This window comes from Bidens hawaiensis, unplaced genomic scaffold, assembly GCF_021521415.1.
Source record: "Bidens hawaiensis isolate Kalapana, Puna unplaced genomic scaffold, B.hawaiensis_p1.1 tig00009513_1, whole genome shotgun sequence".
NCBI lineage: Eukaryota > Viridiplantae > Streptophyta > Magnoliopsida > Asterales > Asteraceae > Bidens > Bidens hawaiensis.
In genome coordinates this window covers 281,378-299,637 of record NW_027491706.1, presented here as the reverse complement: position 1 = coordinate 299,637, position 18,260 = coordinate 281,378, and the positions used below count along the sequence as shown (strand labels likewise).

The 18,260-nt window shown below is 34.0% G+C and overlaps 1 protein-coding gene across 1 annotated transcript; it reads left to right on the top strand.

Moving 5' to 3' along the window:
* Nucleotides 1-13,920: 13,920 nt before the first annotated feature.
* Nucleotides 13,921-17,905, top strand: LOC143532611 (AP2-like ethylene-responsive transcription factor AIL5). The gene is made up of 9 exons (XM_077027616.1): nt 13,921-14,060; nt 14,231-14,534; nt 15,047-15,129; nt 15,451-15,459; nt 15,790-15,878; nt 15,963-16,036; nt 16,164-16,214; nt 16,561-16,637; nt 17,225-17,905. Exons 1-9 carry the CDS (start codon nt 13,937-13,939, stop codon nt 17,800-17,802), a joined length of 1,389 nt encoding a protein of 462 aa, XP_076883731.1. The 5' UTR covers nt 13,921-13,936; the 3' UTR covers nt 17,803-17,905.
* The last annotated feature ends 355 nt before the right edge of the window (nt 17,906-18,260 follow it).

The window sequence follows — 18,260 nt, the reverse complement described above, 5'->3', positions numbered from 1 at the left end:
TAAGGCTTGTTGAGTGAGACCGAGAGGTAATCCAGTGAGCCCGAGCGATCCTTAGTCGTGTCATCTTTAGGAACCGGTGTCTTGATATCATCCAATCCATTAGCTTGTTAGGGCTACAGTTTGATTCAAACCTAGGTAGACGTTTTTCTCCATCCTAAGTTAACACAGTAAGTTTGTCGTTAATTTTTCTATTTTTGGTAAGTTTTGTCAGTCAGTCTAGTTAGTCCAGTTAAGTTATAAAAAAAATCAAAAATTCAATTAAATATTATTCTAAGGTAGGTCTTGTCTAGAGTTAGTGATCGTTAGCGTCCTTACGTGTCCACGTGTTCGATACTCGAACTTCCTAGGTCTATACTACTTGCGATCGGTACACTTGCCGGTTGTGTGTGGTTTAGGATTTTCGTTTTATATTTAAAGCTTAGTTTTGAGGATCATTGTTATAGGGTTATCCGACGCACATCAACATGTATTATTGTATGGCCAATAACTGGCGATGTTAATTAGTCGTTATCGACTAAGGATGCTTACGTATGCCTACTTTGTGTTTGCATACGTTGGATGAGATGTTACGTGTTTGGGTTGTATGTGTGCTCGACCCTGATGTTATTATTTGGATGAGATGTTACGTGTTTGCGGTGTACGTGTGCTCGACCCTGATGTTATTACTTGGATGATATTTATAGGGACATAATTATATAAATGTACATATAAGTATGACTACTTATTGTTGATGATGACCTAACTGTTCGTATCCCGTTTTATTTTATAACTCTTGGAATGATTATTATGAATGTCAATTATTAAAACTTGAAGTCACTCAGCTTAAGCTGACTTTGTGTGTATGTTAGTGTGAGTTTCAGGTTAGGAGGAGGATGCTTACCGCTTGGACGTGCTCGAGGCTACTGGGACGGTTGAAGGCATATCTAGTCGGAAAGTTTTGTTAATGAACATTGTCCTTTTCAATTAATACTTAATACATTGAAATTTGGTTTTGGTATAATTCCCAGGTTTTGGGAACTTGTTTTAATAATTATGATTTTTCCGCTAATTCATACTCTGAACTGGTTTTCAAATAAAATGTATTGCTTTGGGATAAACTTTTGTTAAGTTTTGGGAATCTTGATACTTATTATTACGCTGTTATTTACTCTGAACTTGTTTTAAACAAAACGAATTTTATTGGCTTTAAAATTTTATGAATTTTGGATATGATTACCAACTATAGGATTCTCGGGATTCGAGGTCTTACGTTTATATATTATGATAGTACCTTGTAAGCTCTGAACCAATGGTTCGCACCCCGACATTTCCGCCGTAGGTTGGGGTGTGACAACTGCTATGGATAGGAGTCAAACAACGGCTAACATTACTTGTAACCTTACACTGACATCACTCAAGTAAGCTTCAAGAAATCGAAGGCGATTAGATGAACATCGATGAAGGATGGGAGGCAGATCGATCGAGTGTTTATCAGGGCAAAGGGTAGAATAGTCCTCTGAATCATTCAGCTTAAATTTCAATCTGATTGAATAAGAGGTAATTGAGCAGTTCAGACATGTGATTTTAGCCAACCAAACATCCTCAAATCTGAGCGAATCAGATTTGTTCTCTGAATGGATCCATTCAGATGCAAACAAACACCCCCTAAGTATCTTAATCTTCCCACGAATTGAAAATCGTTTTAGTTATGGGTGTGACATTTGTGACTTTTCAAATTTGAAAACCCGACTCGTTTAAATTTTTGATGTAATTCAGACCTTTAGTTATTATTAACGATTGTGAATTTATTGAATATATATGATCATTATGTTGTTAGATTATCATGATGTTTCATCATTTATGATTTTGTTACAAATTTAATTCCAAGTTCCATTTAACGTATTTTGTACCTTTATGGCATCTAGATCCAAGTCCAAGGACCAAATGTGTCAAATTTCAAAATTCTGGACATCTAAATGCTCCGCGCATCGCTGTGGCCACATGATGTGTCGATCGCGTAGTGCGACGATCATAGGGTTCATCCCATATATTTGGGTCCCGCTAGCGAACCTTCTTTTTCTCGTTGTTGCATCATGTTGACCCGATTTCTTGCCTTTTGACTTGTTCTGGACGTTATGACATGTATATAGACTTACTTCCAACATGTATGCATGATCCGCTATCATCAAATTATCATAAAACTTATTCAATTGGTCAAATCCCTGATTTAAGCCCTTAAGACTAGCCTTATGACTATTTCCTTACATTTAACTCATTTTGCCTTGTTATTAACGAATCTTTGGCTATATAAAGAGCCATCTACTTCTGCTCATTCTTTGTCACAATCTAATTTCCACTCCAATTCATTCTAGCTTTCTCTTTGGTGCTCAAGAACCAAATTTGACTTTAAAAGTCAACTGCAACAAACTATATTCTTTTGTTTAGCATTACCCAGATAATTATTATGATGCTTTCAATTTGCCTACCGATGTTGGTCATTATCATGTTGTCAAAAACATTGACATATGTGGTAACAACATATTCCCGCACTCGGTTTGTTAATGAAAGTTGTTCTTAATTAGACAAAAACAAGCAAACAATTTACAATGAAGTGGCAGGAAAGCGGACAACAAGCTGCGCCGCAACCCCCTTTTGAATAGCAAACCCAACCCTACTAAAAACAAAGTTTTGATTCTTATAGGCCGATAAATTGCCACGCATGACTTTCTGAACTCTGTTTAGAAGGTCCACGGCATCTGGAGGTAAGTAACCAAAAGTGTCAATGGTAAATGAAATAAACACGTGTTGACTCTCCAAACAAGCTTTCTCGTGTTTAACAACCTTGCCCGATGCCGCCTTCAATGCTGCCTGACACGCTACAAATCCATTGTCCCTTAGCCCAACAAGAGGGGACACTCCTGTGAGATCCACACAAGCGTGTTTCCCCCCTACCCACCCAAAAATAAGAATATCGGCCGGTCGTAACGTAGATCTTCCTTCAAGAGGATCCGTAAGAAAATTTATGAGAGCCTCCTTTTTAGCTAAAACTCCGCCCCTTTTAAGAACATCGCATAGAACATCCCTCACCATAATTCGGTTAAGTATAATAACATACTTTTCCTAGACCATAATTCTAAGGATATGAGTTTTTAACCTTTTAAACATTATTTTCACATCTTAAAAATGTTGAACATAAACCCGACTCAACCCCGAGTTCATGTCTACTTAACTCCTTCTTTTGTTAATAAAACTCGGTTTGTTATTTCAAAACGAACCAAACTCATTAATATTGACTAATGAATGTTATGACCAACTATTTTCTTATAAACCTAAAACATAATGATTTAAAACTAAAACAAAAACTTCTTGATTATAGAGTGTAATATATATTTTCCAACATCTACCTTTAAATTACATAAACCGTGAACTGAACCCGCGACTCCATTACTTGTCTTTTCTTTTTCTTTATCATCATTTTGAACCTAGAATATTTTCTCATCTAGGGTCACTTGGAAAATCAAACTTTCTCGGTTTACTCGTTTAAGGCCGCATTCGCTTATTTGCTTATTTACGCACAACTTTCATATGAGTTTTATAACCCCTTTTTAATGCTTTACAATATTTTGGGGTGTAGCATATTACAAGTGTTATCGCTAGTTTTTATGTTTACCATTTCAAACCGATTTGCGCTTGTGTCGTACATGCTAATATAATCTTATCATATCATTTATGGTTGTCATACGTGTATTATGTGCAATGGGTTTATCGCTTTATAGTTGGTACATCAAACATCAAACATTGAAGTAGGAGGTTCCGACGGGACGTACCTGCGCCGCATATACTATATCCCAGTTGGAGTAAATGGTGGTTATCAATCCCCTGGTTTTGCGGCATTGGTTGGGAGAGTGGGTGTTATTTCATACTTGTTATCATTTACGTTATGGCTGGAATCATTACATGTGACGTGTGAATCGTGTCAAGTTTATATATTATACATATCAAACTTATGAAATCTCACAAATTTAAATATTGACAAAATATATTATTCTCAACGTGCTACATGTTGATCCGATGAAATGCTAAGGCTGAAGAAAATTAGTCTACATAGCTTAGGATATAATAAATTGGACTTTATTTGAAATTCCCGATGTAAAGTTATTTGCTTTTAAACTTTGGTGTACTTGCGATTTGCTTGAATGAAATAAATATATATTGTCACTTAAATAGTGTTAATAGCTTATGAGTTGTAACATTCGTTAATTTTCAAACCCCCATTGTAAGATTTCGATTTTGTTTATACACACACATCAAGTTTCATTTCATGTATTTTATGTGACATTCATCAACTTTTATTATTTATTTGCATTTGGATTCGTTAAACCAACCCATTTTGTCGTTTCGATGTATTCTTGTTCATCGCTTATCATTAATATTATATTCACAATGATTTACGCTTATTGTTCGTTCGTTTTCTTTTCATTTTATTAAATTAACGAAACCCTAAGATTTAAAGTTTTGTTAAAAAGATTTGCAAACTATCGGGTATAATATCAAAATTATCCAAGAATCATAACTTCCATTGCATTATTAAAACATTTCAAAGTACAAGGTCCATTTGGTAATTTTATTTAACTTGAAAGTTCAAGGGGTTAAAATGTAATTTGTATTTAAAAAATATTAATAAATTAATCCAAAACCTCCCAAACCCTGCCATCGTTTTCCCGGCCTGGAATTCCGGCCAGGCGACGGCGAGCCCCAAGAAGTCCAACGAGCTTTAAAATCCATCAAAACATGCGTTTTTAACCCTGTTAAAACTCATAACGACTATAGACCGTAACGACAAATCATTAACATCGTTCAAAACTCATTATAACGGCCCTATGATGTGCAAATTTAACCTGTAACCGCCGGATTTTTTTCAAATTCAATAAACGAGCACTAAAGTCTAAACGCTCCAATTAACCCTATAAATAGAACCTAAATCTTCAGCTTAACTCGTCCCAAACATCTTTTTCATCTAAAACACCCTCTAAATCATGAAATCAGTCGTCGAATTCAAGCCAACCATGGTTCGCCATCAATCAATAACATTTGCAGGTAAACTTTATATGCTTTTGAATATGTTTTAGCCGTTAACCAAAACCCGTAAACTAATTTGAACAAACATGGAACCAAAATAACAGATTGAATCCTAGGGTTTTTGATGAAGATGATGAACTTGAGTAAAATATATGTATTTTTGTTTCTATTCCATAAACAACTAACAAGCTGGTTCAGATGGTTAAGTTTCTTTAGTGTGGTCATGGAGACCGGGGTTTGAACCTGGGTCAGGACTTTCTTTTTTGTTCATTTTTGTTTTAAAATCATTTTCCATTATATTATAACTAAATAAATTTATTACAAATAATTATAAATCAAATAGAATTATTTTAAGTTATATAAAATTAAATATAAACTAAAGTTTACAAATTTTCATTTAAAAACTAACCTTTTCATGTCCGATAAGTTTTCGTGAAATCCGTTAATATAATATTATGTTATGTATCATTTCCTTAATATTTAATAAGTAAAATTAAGGATTTTTGTTAAAATAACAGTCCATAAATAATATAATTCTCAAATTAATAATAAACTAGTAATTTAATAATATTAAAATAATAATAAAATCGTTAAAATTCCATTAAAGCTTAAAACAATATTGTAATACAAAATTCCTTAAAATAATATATATATATATATATATATATATATATATATATATATTAAAATAATGCATAATTCATAAAAACTAAATCATTTAACTTTTAAGATCCCGTTAGTTAGTCTTTAATTTTGTATTTCTAATTATAGTTCGTGAGATCGATCGCTTCGGTTACTTTAACACGCTTTCGGTTTTTGTTTCAAGTTTATCTTCAATTTCAAAGGTGAGTTTTCCACATCCCCCTTTTAACACTTTTACATTTTTGGGGGTAGCATATATATCCTATCGAGTCAATCGTTTATTTGTTCATTTACAAAACTATAATTCATATCATGAACTTGTGTGTTTACTTAATTACTTGCTTAAAACTTCCTTGCACGTGGTTTCCTCAATAAGTATGATCATATGCCCCCTTTGCACTCAGGACCATTTTGTTATGAGTAGAAAAGGGACCCCCGATCCGAGTACATTGGTTGTTACCATCTGGAAAGGACCTTACTTGCTCGATTTTCAGATGTCTCATGCAATTGTATGGTCTTTATATTATATATATCAAAATTTGTGTGAACTTACCAACTATTTGTTTAGTTGACCCTTTATATTATAAGAAAATTGGATTTAAATAATCCCAACTTTTTGTTATTAGCCGATAATAATCCCAACTTAGTTTATTCCCACCAGTGGTCCCAAATTTAAAAAAATTGGCTCTCAATGGTCCCCCGTTAAAAAAAACTAACGGTGTTAAGTTTTTTCCGAATTTCAAACTAATTTATTATGGATTTTGATCGGAAGAAGGATACGAGTTGATTGATATAAAACATAGCTCGAAATAATACTCCAAACAACTTAATTTTTGTTAATTTGAAGTTCAAACACCCGATTTGAAGCAATAACAAGCTATTTGAAGCATCAACTTAAGCTAAGTTTTACGTTAATCGACTCGTATTCTCCTTCCAATCAAAAGCTCTAAAAATCAGTTTGAAATTCGGAAAAAACTTAACGCCGTTAGGTTTTTTTTAACGGATGACCATTGAGAGCCAACTTTTTTAAATTTGGGACCACTGGTTGGATTAAACTAAGTTTGGATTATTGTCGGCCAATAACAAAAAGTTAGGATTATTAAAATTCAATTTTCCTATATTATGTATATGCTAAATGAACAATTATTAGAATATGATGCTTAGAAGAAGACGCTAGAACTTAGGTTATATCAATAATTAGACAAGTTGCTTATTTTCCTTATAAGTTGTATTTCTTTGTTTTACAAACTTGTGTATTTGATGTTAAAATCAATTAATGATTATACTGTCACTTAATAGTATCACATATGTTTTGAGTAATTTGTACGTCACACTCGGGTGTTTCCGCTTAAGCCGGGGTGTTACATGAGTGATCTGCACGTACTGGCCGGGCGTATTCCGCTTGAAGCAGGGGTGTTACAATGGGATTCTTGAAAACTTCTATTGTTCGATTGGATTTCTTCCCACGACAAGTTTTCATCCTTAATCAAACTTGAGCACCTGCGACCAGAATCTTTTATTCGATTGCAAACTTAACACATTCAATTGGAACCTCTATAACGATTGGAAAACTCACCCTGAAAACACAAAATCATTTGATTCGTGGAACAAATGGGAAATGATTGAAAACACGAGCCTGGATTGTTAGGCTTTCATACCACTTATTGAACTTATTAGATTAAGTAACTTAAGAAACCGAACATGATATTGCATCAACCTTATGCGACTCACATTGATTAATAATAAACGAACTTGATACGCTACAATACTTAATGAATACAAATAAACCCAAGCCTTATTTATGGGTACCTTGAAACTTAAGCAACAAGACAACTAGAATTAGGAAACATAAAACTATTATAACACTTAATAAGCAATTCCATAAGTGAGTAAACATAGGCACCAAGGAGTTATCCATGGTCCTAAAAAACTTTAGGACTCCAACCATAAACCGCTCTTTAAAATCTTTCATACCAGCCTTTTGTTTTTTGTATTAATCTTTCAAGGAGTTATCCATGATCCTTCAAGTTGGTATTATACTAAGTTTGGCATTAACATGTTCCCTTTTTAATCATGGGTGCGTCTTCCATTACTTGAAAAGACTTGAACCAATAAAGATCCTTACAAACATAACTTGTGCTACAAAATCAACCCACCATACTATATATCATTCTTCATGTAAATTTTAACATAGATTAACGTATCATAATACTGAAGTGATTTATTATTTTGTACTAAAATATGACTTTATTAAAAATTTTGGTCATCTACTATTGTCCTGATCCAATCATGCTAGCTCCATTTTTTTTTCTTACCACCTTTTCAATCCACTATAAAGCGATCGTGTTTGCTGCACTTCTAAGATGCCAATTTAGGCTTCTTGTTAGGATCAGTGTTGCTATGTTTAAACTTTAATTTTTAAAATCTGTATTATCCTTTGGTGTAACCACCATCCTCCATCGTATTTACTAGGGATGGTCCAACCATGCTTTTATCATTGCGTTTTCACTGTTTTAGTCCTTAAGGACTCGCAAATTCGGTTGGAAACCAAATTAAATTGAAGCCGGTTTTTCCGTTTTATATTTTATCATGTGCTTGATTTCTTCCTTCATTTAAAAAGTAAACGTTAATTACAGGTTTTTAGGTGTATGACAACCTTTTATAGGGTTAAACAAACAAAACACAGAGGCAATATAATCCCGCAGCAGCGGACGGATAAACATGATTGTTTTCTAAGTTCTCAATTTAAATTAACACAAAACAAAAGTAGTAACTTTTGGCATTTTCTAGTTAGGTAAAAGGAAACTAATACAAGTGGTGTTCTAGAACTAACACATGGTTTTCATTAGTATTTAACCCGCATTTGTTACAGTTTTACTGCAAATATTATGCTTATAGGTAAGTAATTGCACGTTTGAGTGATCTGCAAGTTTTGATGGAAAATAAGTGAATGCTGTCATTACATATGCGAACAAAATGAAGGCCAAAGAATATTGTCCAAGATAGTTCACGTACGACTCGTGCCCAGGACCGAATTAATCATTGCATGCGTAGAGTCCACACTCACACGACGTATGTATGGCCTGTGGAAGCCCGACATGTATGGGCGTGCGTTGATCGAGAAAACCTAAATGCTACAGGAACAATTATTAGAAGATGATGCTTTAAAGAAGACGCTAGAACTTAGGTTATATCAATAATTGGACAAGTTGTTTATTTTCCTTAAAAGCTGTATTTCTTTGTTTTACAAACTTGTATATTTGATGTTAAAATCAATAAATGATTTGTCACTTAATAGTGTCATATGTGTTTTGAGCAATCCGTACGTCATACTCGGGCGCTTCCGCTTAAGCCAGGGTGTTACATGAGGGATCTGCACTAGGGGTGAGCAGAAAACCGAATTAACCGGATCGAAACCTAATTAACCGAAAAAATCAAACTAAGCATTAACAGATAGTTAATTTTTTGTTTTTTTTGAAAAAACCAAAATTTCGGTTTTGATTCGGTTAACCATTTTTAAAAAACCAAAACAAACGGAACCGAACCGATTGATGATGAAAAAAGATTATCAAGATGATGAGGAATTGACTAAACTTTTAAGATAAATAAATAAGATGACAAATGAAAATCGGGACTAAACTTTTAATGTTTTTTTTTTTAATTTTTAAACTATATTTAGCAATTTTGTATTCGTATAGTTTCACATAACACATGCCTATTTCTATTTTTTGAATTCAATATATATGTGGACTGTGGTACTCTAACACGTTCTTATACAAATTTAAATATGAATTTTCATTTTTTAATTTTCATTTTGCAATGTCAACACATAGTTGAAAAAAAACCGAAAATAACCGAACCGAAACCGAAATTACCCGAAAAATCAAAAACCAAAAAACCAAAAATCAAACGGTTTGCATATTCAAATAACCTATTACTTCAGTTTCAGTTTGGGTTTCGCCTAATAACCAAACCGTGCTCAGCCCTAGTCTGCACATACTGTCCGGGCATACTTCGCTTAAAGCCGAGGTGTTACAATGGGATTCTTGAAAACTTCTACTCTTAGATTCGATTTCTTCCTACGACAAGTTTTCATCTTTAATCAAACTTGAGCACCTGCGACCAGAATCTTTTATTTGATTTCGAACTTAACACATTCAATTGGAACCTCTATCACAATCGGAAAGCTCACCATGAAAACACCAAATCGTTTGATTTGTGGAACAAATAGGAAATGATTGCAAACACGAGCTTGGATTGTCAGGCTTTCATACCACTTATTGAACTTATTAGATTAAGTAAATTAAGAAACCGAACACGATATTGCATCAAAGTTATGCAACTTACATTGATTAATAATAAACAAACTTGAGACGCTACAATACTTAATTAATACAAATAAACCCAAGCCTTATTTATGGGTACCTTGAAACTTAAGCAACAAGACAACTAGATTTAGGAAACATAAAACTATTATAACACTGAATAAGCAATTCCATAAGTGAGTAAACTTAGGCACCAAGTAGTTATCCATGGTCCTAAAAAACTTTAGAACTCCAACCATAAACCGCTCTTTGAAATCTTTCATACCACCCTTTTGTTTTTCGTATTAATCTTTCAAGGAGTTATCCACGATCCTTCAAGTTGGTATTACACTAAGTTTGACATTAACATGTTCCCTTTCTAAACATGGGCGTGTATTCCATTGCTTGAAAAGACTTGAACCAATAATGATCCTTACAAACAAAACTTGGGCCCACAAAATCAACCCACAATGCTATATATCATCCTTCATGTAAATTTTCACATAGATTAACGTATCATAGTACTGAAGTGATTTATTATTTAATATTAAAATATGACTTTACTGAAAATTTTGGTCATCTGACTATTGTCCTGATCCAATCATGCTAGCTCCATCTTTTTCACCACCTTGTCAATCCCCTATAAAGCGATCGTGTTTGCTACACTTCTAAGATGCCAATTTAGGCTTCTTGTTAGGAGCAGTGTTGCTATGTTTAACTTTAATTTTTAAATATTGTATTATCCTTTGGTGTGACCACCATCCTCTATCTTATTTACTAGGGATGGTCCAACCATGTTTTTATCTTTGTATTTTCGCTGTTTTAGCCCTTAGGGACTCACAAATTCGGGTGGAAACCAAATTAAATTGATGCCGGTTTTTCCTTTTTATATTTTAACATGTGCTTGATTTCTTGCATCATTTAAAAAGTAAACGATAATATAGGTTTTTAGGTGTATGACAACCTTTTATAGGGTTAAACAAACAAAACACAGAGGCAATATAATCCCGCAGCAGCGGACGGATACACATGATTGCTTTCTAAATTCTCAATTTAAATTATCACAAGACGAAAATAGTAAATTTTGGCATTTTCTAGTTAGGTAAAAGGAAACCAAGGCAAGTGATGTGCTAGAACTAACACATGGTTTTTATCAGTATTTAACGTGCATTTGTTACTGTTTTACTGCAAATATTATGCTTATAGGTAAGTAATTGCACATTGGAGTGATATGCAAGTTTTGATGGAAAAGAAGTGAATGTTGTCATTATAGATGCAAAGAGAATGATGACCAAAGAATATTGTCCTAGATAGTTCACGTACGACTTTGTCCTAGTTACCGACTTAATCATTGCATGCGTAGAGTCCACACTCACACGACGTACGTATGGCTTGTGGAAGCCCAACATGTATGGGCGTGCGTTGATCGAGAAAACCTAAATGCTACAGATTTAAAGCCCTATTTCGTCCATAAGCATAGGATTTCTACCTAGAGAGGCTGTAAAGGAGATTTAGATCGGAGAAGGGCTATTAACATTCGAAGGAGGTCAAGATCAGATTGGAAACACAGAGAGTGAATATGCGGATCAAGGATTCATCACAACGGATCATTCACCTTATAATATTTATGTTTTTACATTCTTAGATTGATCCAAACTTGATTCTTTCAAGTCTATCTTTATTTTATTTATCATGTCTGGCTAAAAACCTTGTAACTTTTCAGATGCGATGACTTGTTGTTTGATTTGATGATTTGGTTTTTTATTTGCTTATATAGCGTGTGTGATTTTAAATTTACGTTTGGGTAAGATAATCTTGTGATGTGTATAGTATTTTGTTGTTGATTCGATCTTTCCATGAAGTTATACTAGTTAGATTCGGATTATTCTATCGTTAGGTTATAATGGCGTCCTTTAATCTAATGCTTGAAACCTTAACAAGTAATAGACAACTTGGTAATTCAATTGGTAAAAGTCGTAAGCTATCTACGGAAAAGGTCTATATAAAGAGATTTGTAAACTGGTTAGGGTCTTCTATATCATTGATTCTGTTAGGTCATTAGTTTTATGTTCGCAAGCTAATTCAAAACCAAAGTAGAAACCCAAAGTTATAAGTGTCCTTGTTTAAATTGGCTTCATCTGATTATGCATTAGGCGTGTCTATAGCCTTTGTTCCTCAAAAGGTAAGATTAACCTGGTTGGTATAAATCCATTTTAGCACTGCACACACCGTTGTTGGACTAGGTTCCAAGTTAGTTCCATTATCTTTTTACATATTCATTCCATCTTTGATGATTCAATTCTAGGTAGTTAGCCTTTCTCATATGATTTCTTCTATTCTCTAAAGCTCGTATTTAGTTTACTTTTTTAGTTTTATCTTCTTTTCTTATTCTTAACGTATAAACAATCTTAAGTTACTTATTACTAGAAAGCTTAGTATTAAGAGATTTTGGGTCACAAATTGACATCCGATATTATATATGAACTATACTATACATAATCATAGGTACACTTGCTTATTTACGTATGTGTCTAGTTTAGTATTTTTTTTAGATCATTTACCTTTTTAAAACTAGTTTGATGTTTAATTGTTTTTCAAGATGTTGATAAAACAAGTCACCAAAATATCAACTGCTTTATGAAATTATCTGTGCTCAATTATTATCTATATATATAGTAAAGTTGAAATTTGTCGTCGCAACAAGATGATTGGTTCACCTGGCAACGCGTAAGTGAGCCGAGTAACATTTTTTTGTTTTTTTTTATTATTTTAAATTTGATAACTAAACGGTTATTCGTATCGACTTACCGCCGTCATGCCCAGGACTGACAACGTGACCAACGACTGGGTTTTACTGACCTTTTTGTTTTACACAAACTGACCAATTCCGTAAGACCTTAATTGGGCCAAGTGAAGATACCACATTCGTCCAGCCATTTTGTCCTCTTTTTTTTTTTTTTTTTTTTTGGTTTTTTGTTTTGCTTTGATTCCCGCATCGTAACCGACGTGATGGAAACCAACCAAATTTATATAGACTCACCGTCATAACGCCGGGACTGACATTGCTCGGGTTTTATCGACTCACCGCACAACGTCTACTACCGACAACGCTCGGGTTTTACCCGTTCCCGGGTTTTACTGAACTTCATTTTAGTTACGGTACCGTAACAAATGTAAACAAAATCCGACAAAATTTGCGTTGATCCACCACCGGAATGCTCGGATTTTACCATCTCCCCCAACGCCCGAATACGAGTCGACTCGCCAACGCCGATCGGGTTTTACCAATGTCCGGGTTTACCAACGAATAAACATTGTTTAAAACATGTTAACAAAAAATTTATAATATGTTATACGAGAGTCGTAGAGTCACTGCCAGTGTTTGGGACCGACCGACGTCACCCACTGGCCCACCTCAAATTTTATTTTTATTTTTTATTTCATTTTATTTTAGTTCTAATACCGTAATGAACATACCTAATACCGACTAAATTAGCGTTGACTCGTCACTGTCATCCGGGACCAACTGACGCCACCCCATTAACTCACCTCAATTTTTATTTTTTTTGTTTTCATTTTGTTTTAGTTCCAATAGCGTAACGAACATACCTAATAGCGACTGAATTCGTGTTGACTCGCCGCTACAATACACGGGTAAATCACTAGTTATTATTATTATTAAAATCTTTTAACATCCTCACCCAAGTTGCCCCACCCCGCCCAAAACTCACATTACAAAAGAAACAAAAAAAGAAAAAGTATGTCACACATCACCCCAAAATCATCAACCCTGTCTCCAAGCACATAACATTACATAAGCAACGCTTGTTCCCAAAACAAAAAAATAAAATAAAAAAACTCAACACAAACACAACAAAAACAATTCAAACTCTTCCTTTCACACCCTGCACACACACATTTATCAAGAAACTATGAACAACATGGATTCTTCTCAACCCACCCATCTTCAGGATCATAACAACAACTGGCTTGCTTTCTCTCTTTCCAACCCAAACACCATCTTCCAACCACCACTCGCTGTCCCCTTACACCACCGTACTCTTCTCTTCTATATTCATAAAACGATGGTTACAAAAGTCGCTAGACAGTTTAAACAGTCTATCGACTCAGTACTTAGTTTAGACGCGATTTTTGCAACCATTTAATTAAAACTATACACACCACCAACTTAACACAATAATTATATATTTTTTAATATTTTACAGATGAAGAAAATACCACCGGAACAACCAACCATCACAACTTAACTGTGATCACAGACGGCAGTCCTAAACTGGAAGACTTTCTCGGCGGCTGCAGCTCCGCCGCCTCTACCGGATCTGGTCACACCACCTCAGTTTATGATTCTGAGTTGAAGACTATTGCTGCTAGCTTCTTACATGGGTTCTCATCGGACAACCAACAGCAACTGGCGGTGACACCTACACCACCGCAACAAGATAACACTCCGGCGAAGAAAGCTGTTGATACCTTTGGCCAAAGGACTTCTATTTACCGGGGTGTTACAAGGTGATATATTAATCAGAATATCAGTTTATAAAAGATCAAACTCATATGAGTTAAAAAGTGTTTCCTAAAGATTATCAAAAATATTTATCTTGTTTTAAAAATATATACACAAAATATTAATAAAAAAAATCCATTTTGTATGATCAAAATCATGTGTATAATAAAACTGTTTCTAAAGATTATTAGGAATCTTTATATTTATAAAAATATTATTCAGAAAATCCATTTTGTATGATCAAAATCATATAAATATAAAGTTTTATAAAAATATTTACAATATGATCAAAATCATATGAACAAAACTCTTTTCTGAAGATTATTTAATAAACTGTTACAAAATATTTAGTATAAAATCCATTCAATTGATCAAAATCATATGAATATAAGTATTGTGTAAATCTTATCAAATATTAATTAGAATTAAAGAATCTTTATAAACTTTTATTATCTTTTTCTTTATCAAACAATAATAAGAAAATCCATTCTAAGTGTTTATTAATTATTTACTGAAGGCACCGATGGACTGGGAGATATGAAGCTCATTTATGGGATAATAGTTGCAGACGAGAAGGGCAAAGTCGGAAAGGAAGACAAGGTAAAATGACTAATATACACCGACTGCACCGGCTAACATGCGCCGTGATAGCCACCAAAGATCTGAGTCAAACTTTGAATAAATTTTTTTCTGATCCTTAGGTAAACAAAGACCCATTAACGGCTCAGATTTTCTGGTTTCATTAAAACTACCGGTGGTGATAGCTTACTAGTTTTATAGTTTAAAACTTTAAATAACTGGAAATATGTATGGCGGTTTATGCTATCGTGCGCGTGTGCTTCAATAACCCTAATTTAATCATCTTTTTTGTTTGCTTTTGTTTTTTTGTTGCATGTACTGATTGATTGGTGGGATCTTCAGTTTACTTGGGTGAGTTTTTGATCTTCTACTCTTGGATGTTTTCTTTTTCAAATTATTAGCTGCATGCAATGTATCAGAGATACAGATATGATCTTTTTATTTATTTATTTATTTATTATAATTATTATTATTATTCAGATTTTTGAAATTATTGTTACTGTCAGTTATCTTGTCGAGTATGTTCAAATGATCATAGCTTTCTATATTATTATTCATATTATGCTACGATATCGCTTGATGGTCAGAAAATCCTTTGCAACTGGATTTAGCGGCATTTTTTTGTGAATAAAATAGGATTTTATTAAGTTTTTGAAGCAAAATATATTGTTAAATATTCAGGTGGATATGATAAGGAAGACAAAGCAGCTCGAGCTTATGATCTTGCAGCTCTTAAATACTGGGGTCTAACCACCACGACGAATTTTCCGGTAATCAATTGTATTTGAATTTTAAAAGAATTCTATTTATGGTTGCAAAAAATCGGAACCTTTATGTTTATTTATGATCTATAGGTTTGCAACTATGAGAAAGAGATTGAGGAAATGAAGAACATGACTAGACAAGAGTTTGTTGCTTCGCTTAGAAGGTAATTATTAATTAGTTAAATTAGCATTTCATGATTCTTTTATAAATGCTTTGTTAATTATCATTTTATCATTATTTTGATTATAGATAGATAATTACATAGTATCTAATTCATTGAAAATGTGCAGGAAAAGTAGTGGATTTTCTAGAGGAGCTTCTATTTATAGGGGTGTCACAAGGTAATAATAATGTTATTTGTACTTTCAAGTAATTGAACCAAATTGTGTGTGGTCAATTTTTAAATCACTAATTCCTAAATCTCTCAACATTTTGTCATATTTTTAGTTGGATTCCACCTTTTTCATTATTATAACGTTAGATTCTTTTTAACTTAAATTTGGTGGGCCCCCTTCTACATCCACCCTCCGGCCATACACCTAGAGTCCGAGGCGTGCTCATCGAAAATCGTTAAAAAATTTTGGACCTAGCGTGAGAAAAAAAAATGGGCCTTAAATAAAAGGGTTTTTTTTTTTTTATGTTTTGTTTGAGTAATGGAGTTCAATTCTGACGGATCTTAAAATGCAGGCACCATCAACATGGACGCTGGCAAGCAAGAATCGGACGAGTTGCGGGTAACAAAGATCTCTACCTCGGAACCTTCAGTAAGTTGCTCGTTTTTCTAACATATGATCATGTGCAGTTATTAAGCTACAAAGCTTATGATACTGATTATGTGATTTTATAATTTGTATGTAGCATTTGAATTTGAATATTAAACGTAATTATTATATAATTAATACTTGTCTTCGTTAGCCGGTTGGACCGAGAGGTTGGCACATAATCGGTCCGGTGGTATGCGTTTGAACTACTTTCATTAGAACCACCACCTATTGATCAGACTACGAACCGAACCGCAGTTTTAAAGAAGTTATGTTTTTTTGTTTTATTCTATGCAGAATAGCATTTAATAATTTATTTACTATTTTATACTATATTTGTCATGTTTATTAATATGACAAATTCACACAAAGAATGGACTTTTGTATTTTTTGTCAAATTCATTGTATTATGTTTTATTCTTATATTATTTACGAGTCTATTTAAAACACCGGTTTTGACTGATCCAATTGGTTAACTAATAAGACGGTTGGTCTAGTTATGAAAACGTTGGTTTGACAATCTCAGTCACTTTATGATTGTGTATTTAGGAAACATTCAATCAAACAACTAAGTTCACTTTTTACTTTAGGTACACAAGAAGAGGCAGCAGAGGCCTACGACATTGCAGCCATCAAATTCCGAGGGTTAAACGCAGTCACAAATTTCGACATGAGCCGATATGACGTGAACAGCATCGCCAACAAAAACCTCCCAATCGGTGGCTTGTGTAGCAAGTCCAAGACCTCAATGGATCGAACCGGGGCCGACACCATCCAAAGATCAGTCAACCAAGATCTCGCCACAACTTCTGAACAACTGGCACACTCGAACATCCTTAGCTTCGCGCTGCCAGTCAAACAAGATCCGTCCCCTGATTACTGGAACACGGTTATAGGGTACAACAATCAAAACAGCTATCAAGTTACAAATACAACACCATACATCATGGAATACCCTTCATGTACAACCAACAATGGGTACCCCAACAGTAGTGATGGGTTTATTCAACAAGAGAATAATACTGAATCAACAATTCAAGGGGGTACCCCTACAGTAGGTTTGAATGGATCTAGTTATGGAAACTGGGGAGAACAGTCATTTCACTCAAATCAACCAGTCAAGCAAATTCTATCAGTTTTTCAGACACCCATTTATGGAATGGAATGATTTGATTGGAGGGAGTAAAGTGAGAGTTGAATGATATGACTGAAGAGAGGTGGCAGAAGTAGACAGGAGATAGTACTAACACCCAGTTATTTGTATTATTAGTTTAGGGTTATTATGTCTTTGCTTTACTTTCTTTCACTTTCTCTTTGGTTTTTTTTGCCTTTTTCATCTTTGCTGGCTTACCCTAATAATTAATAAAAAATGTTCTTCATATTCAACTAGAGTTGCATAATTATTAATTTAATGTTTTTGTAATCATAACTTATTATGTCATTCTCACCTACGTGGAGTAGTGAGGTGGTTTGGGTGTCATGGGGGTGGGCTTGGGGAGGTCTTGGGACAGCGAGGAACCCAAGCCCGTGTTCTAGGACAAAAATAGCACATCAACTTAGGGTCACCATGCTGATTTGGAAAGGAGTTAAGGGCGAAACAGGGCGGGAAGCTGATACAGTTTATTT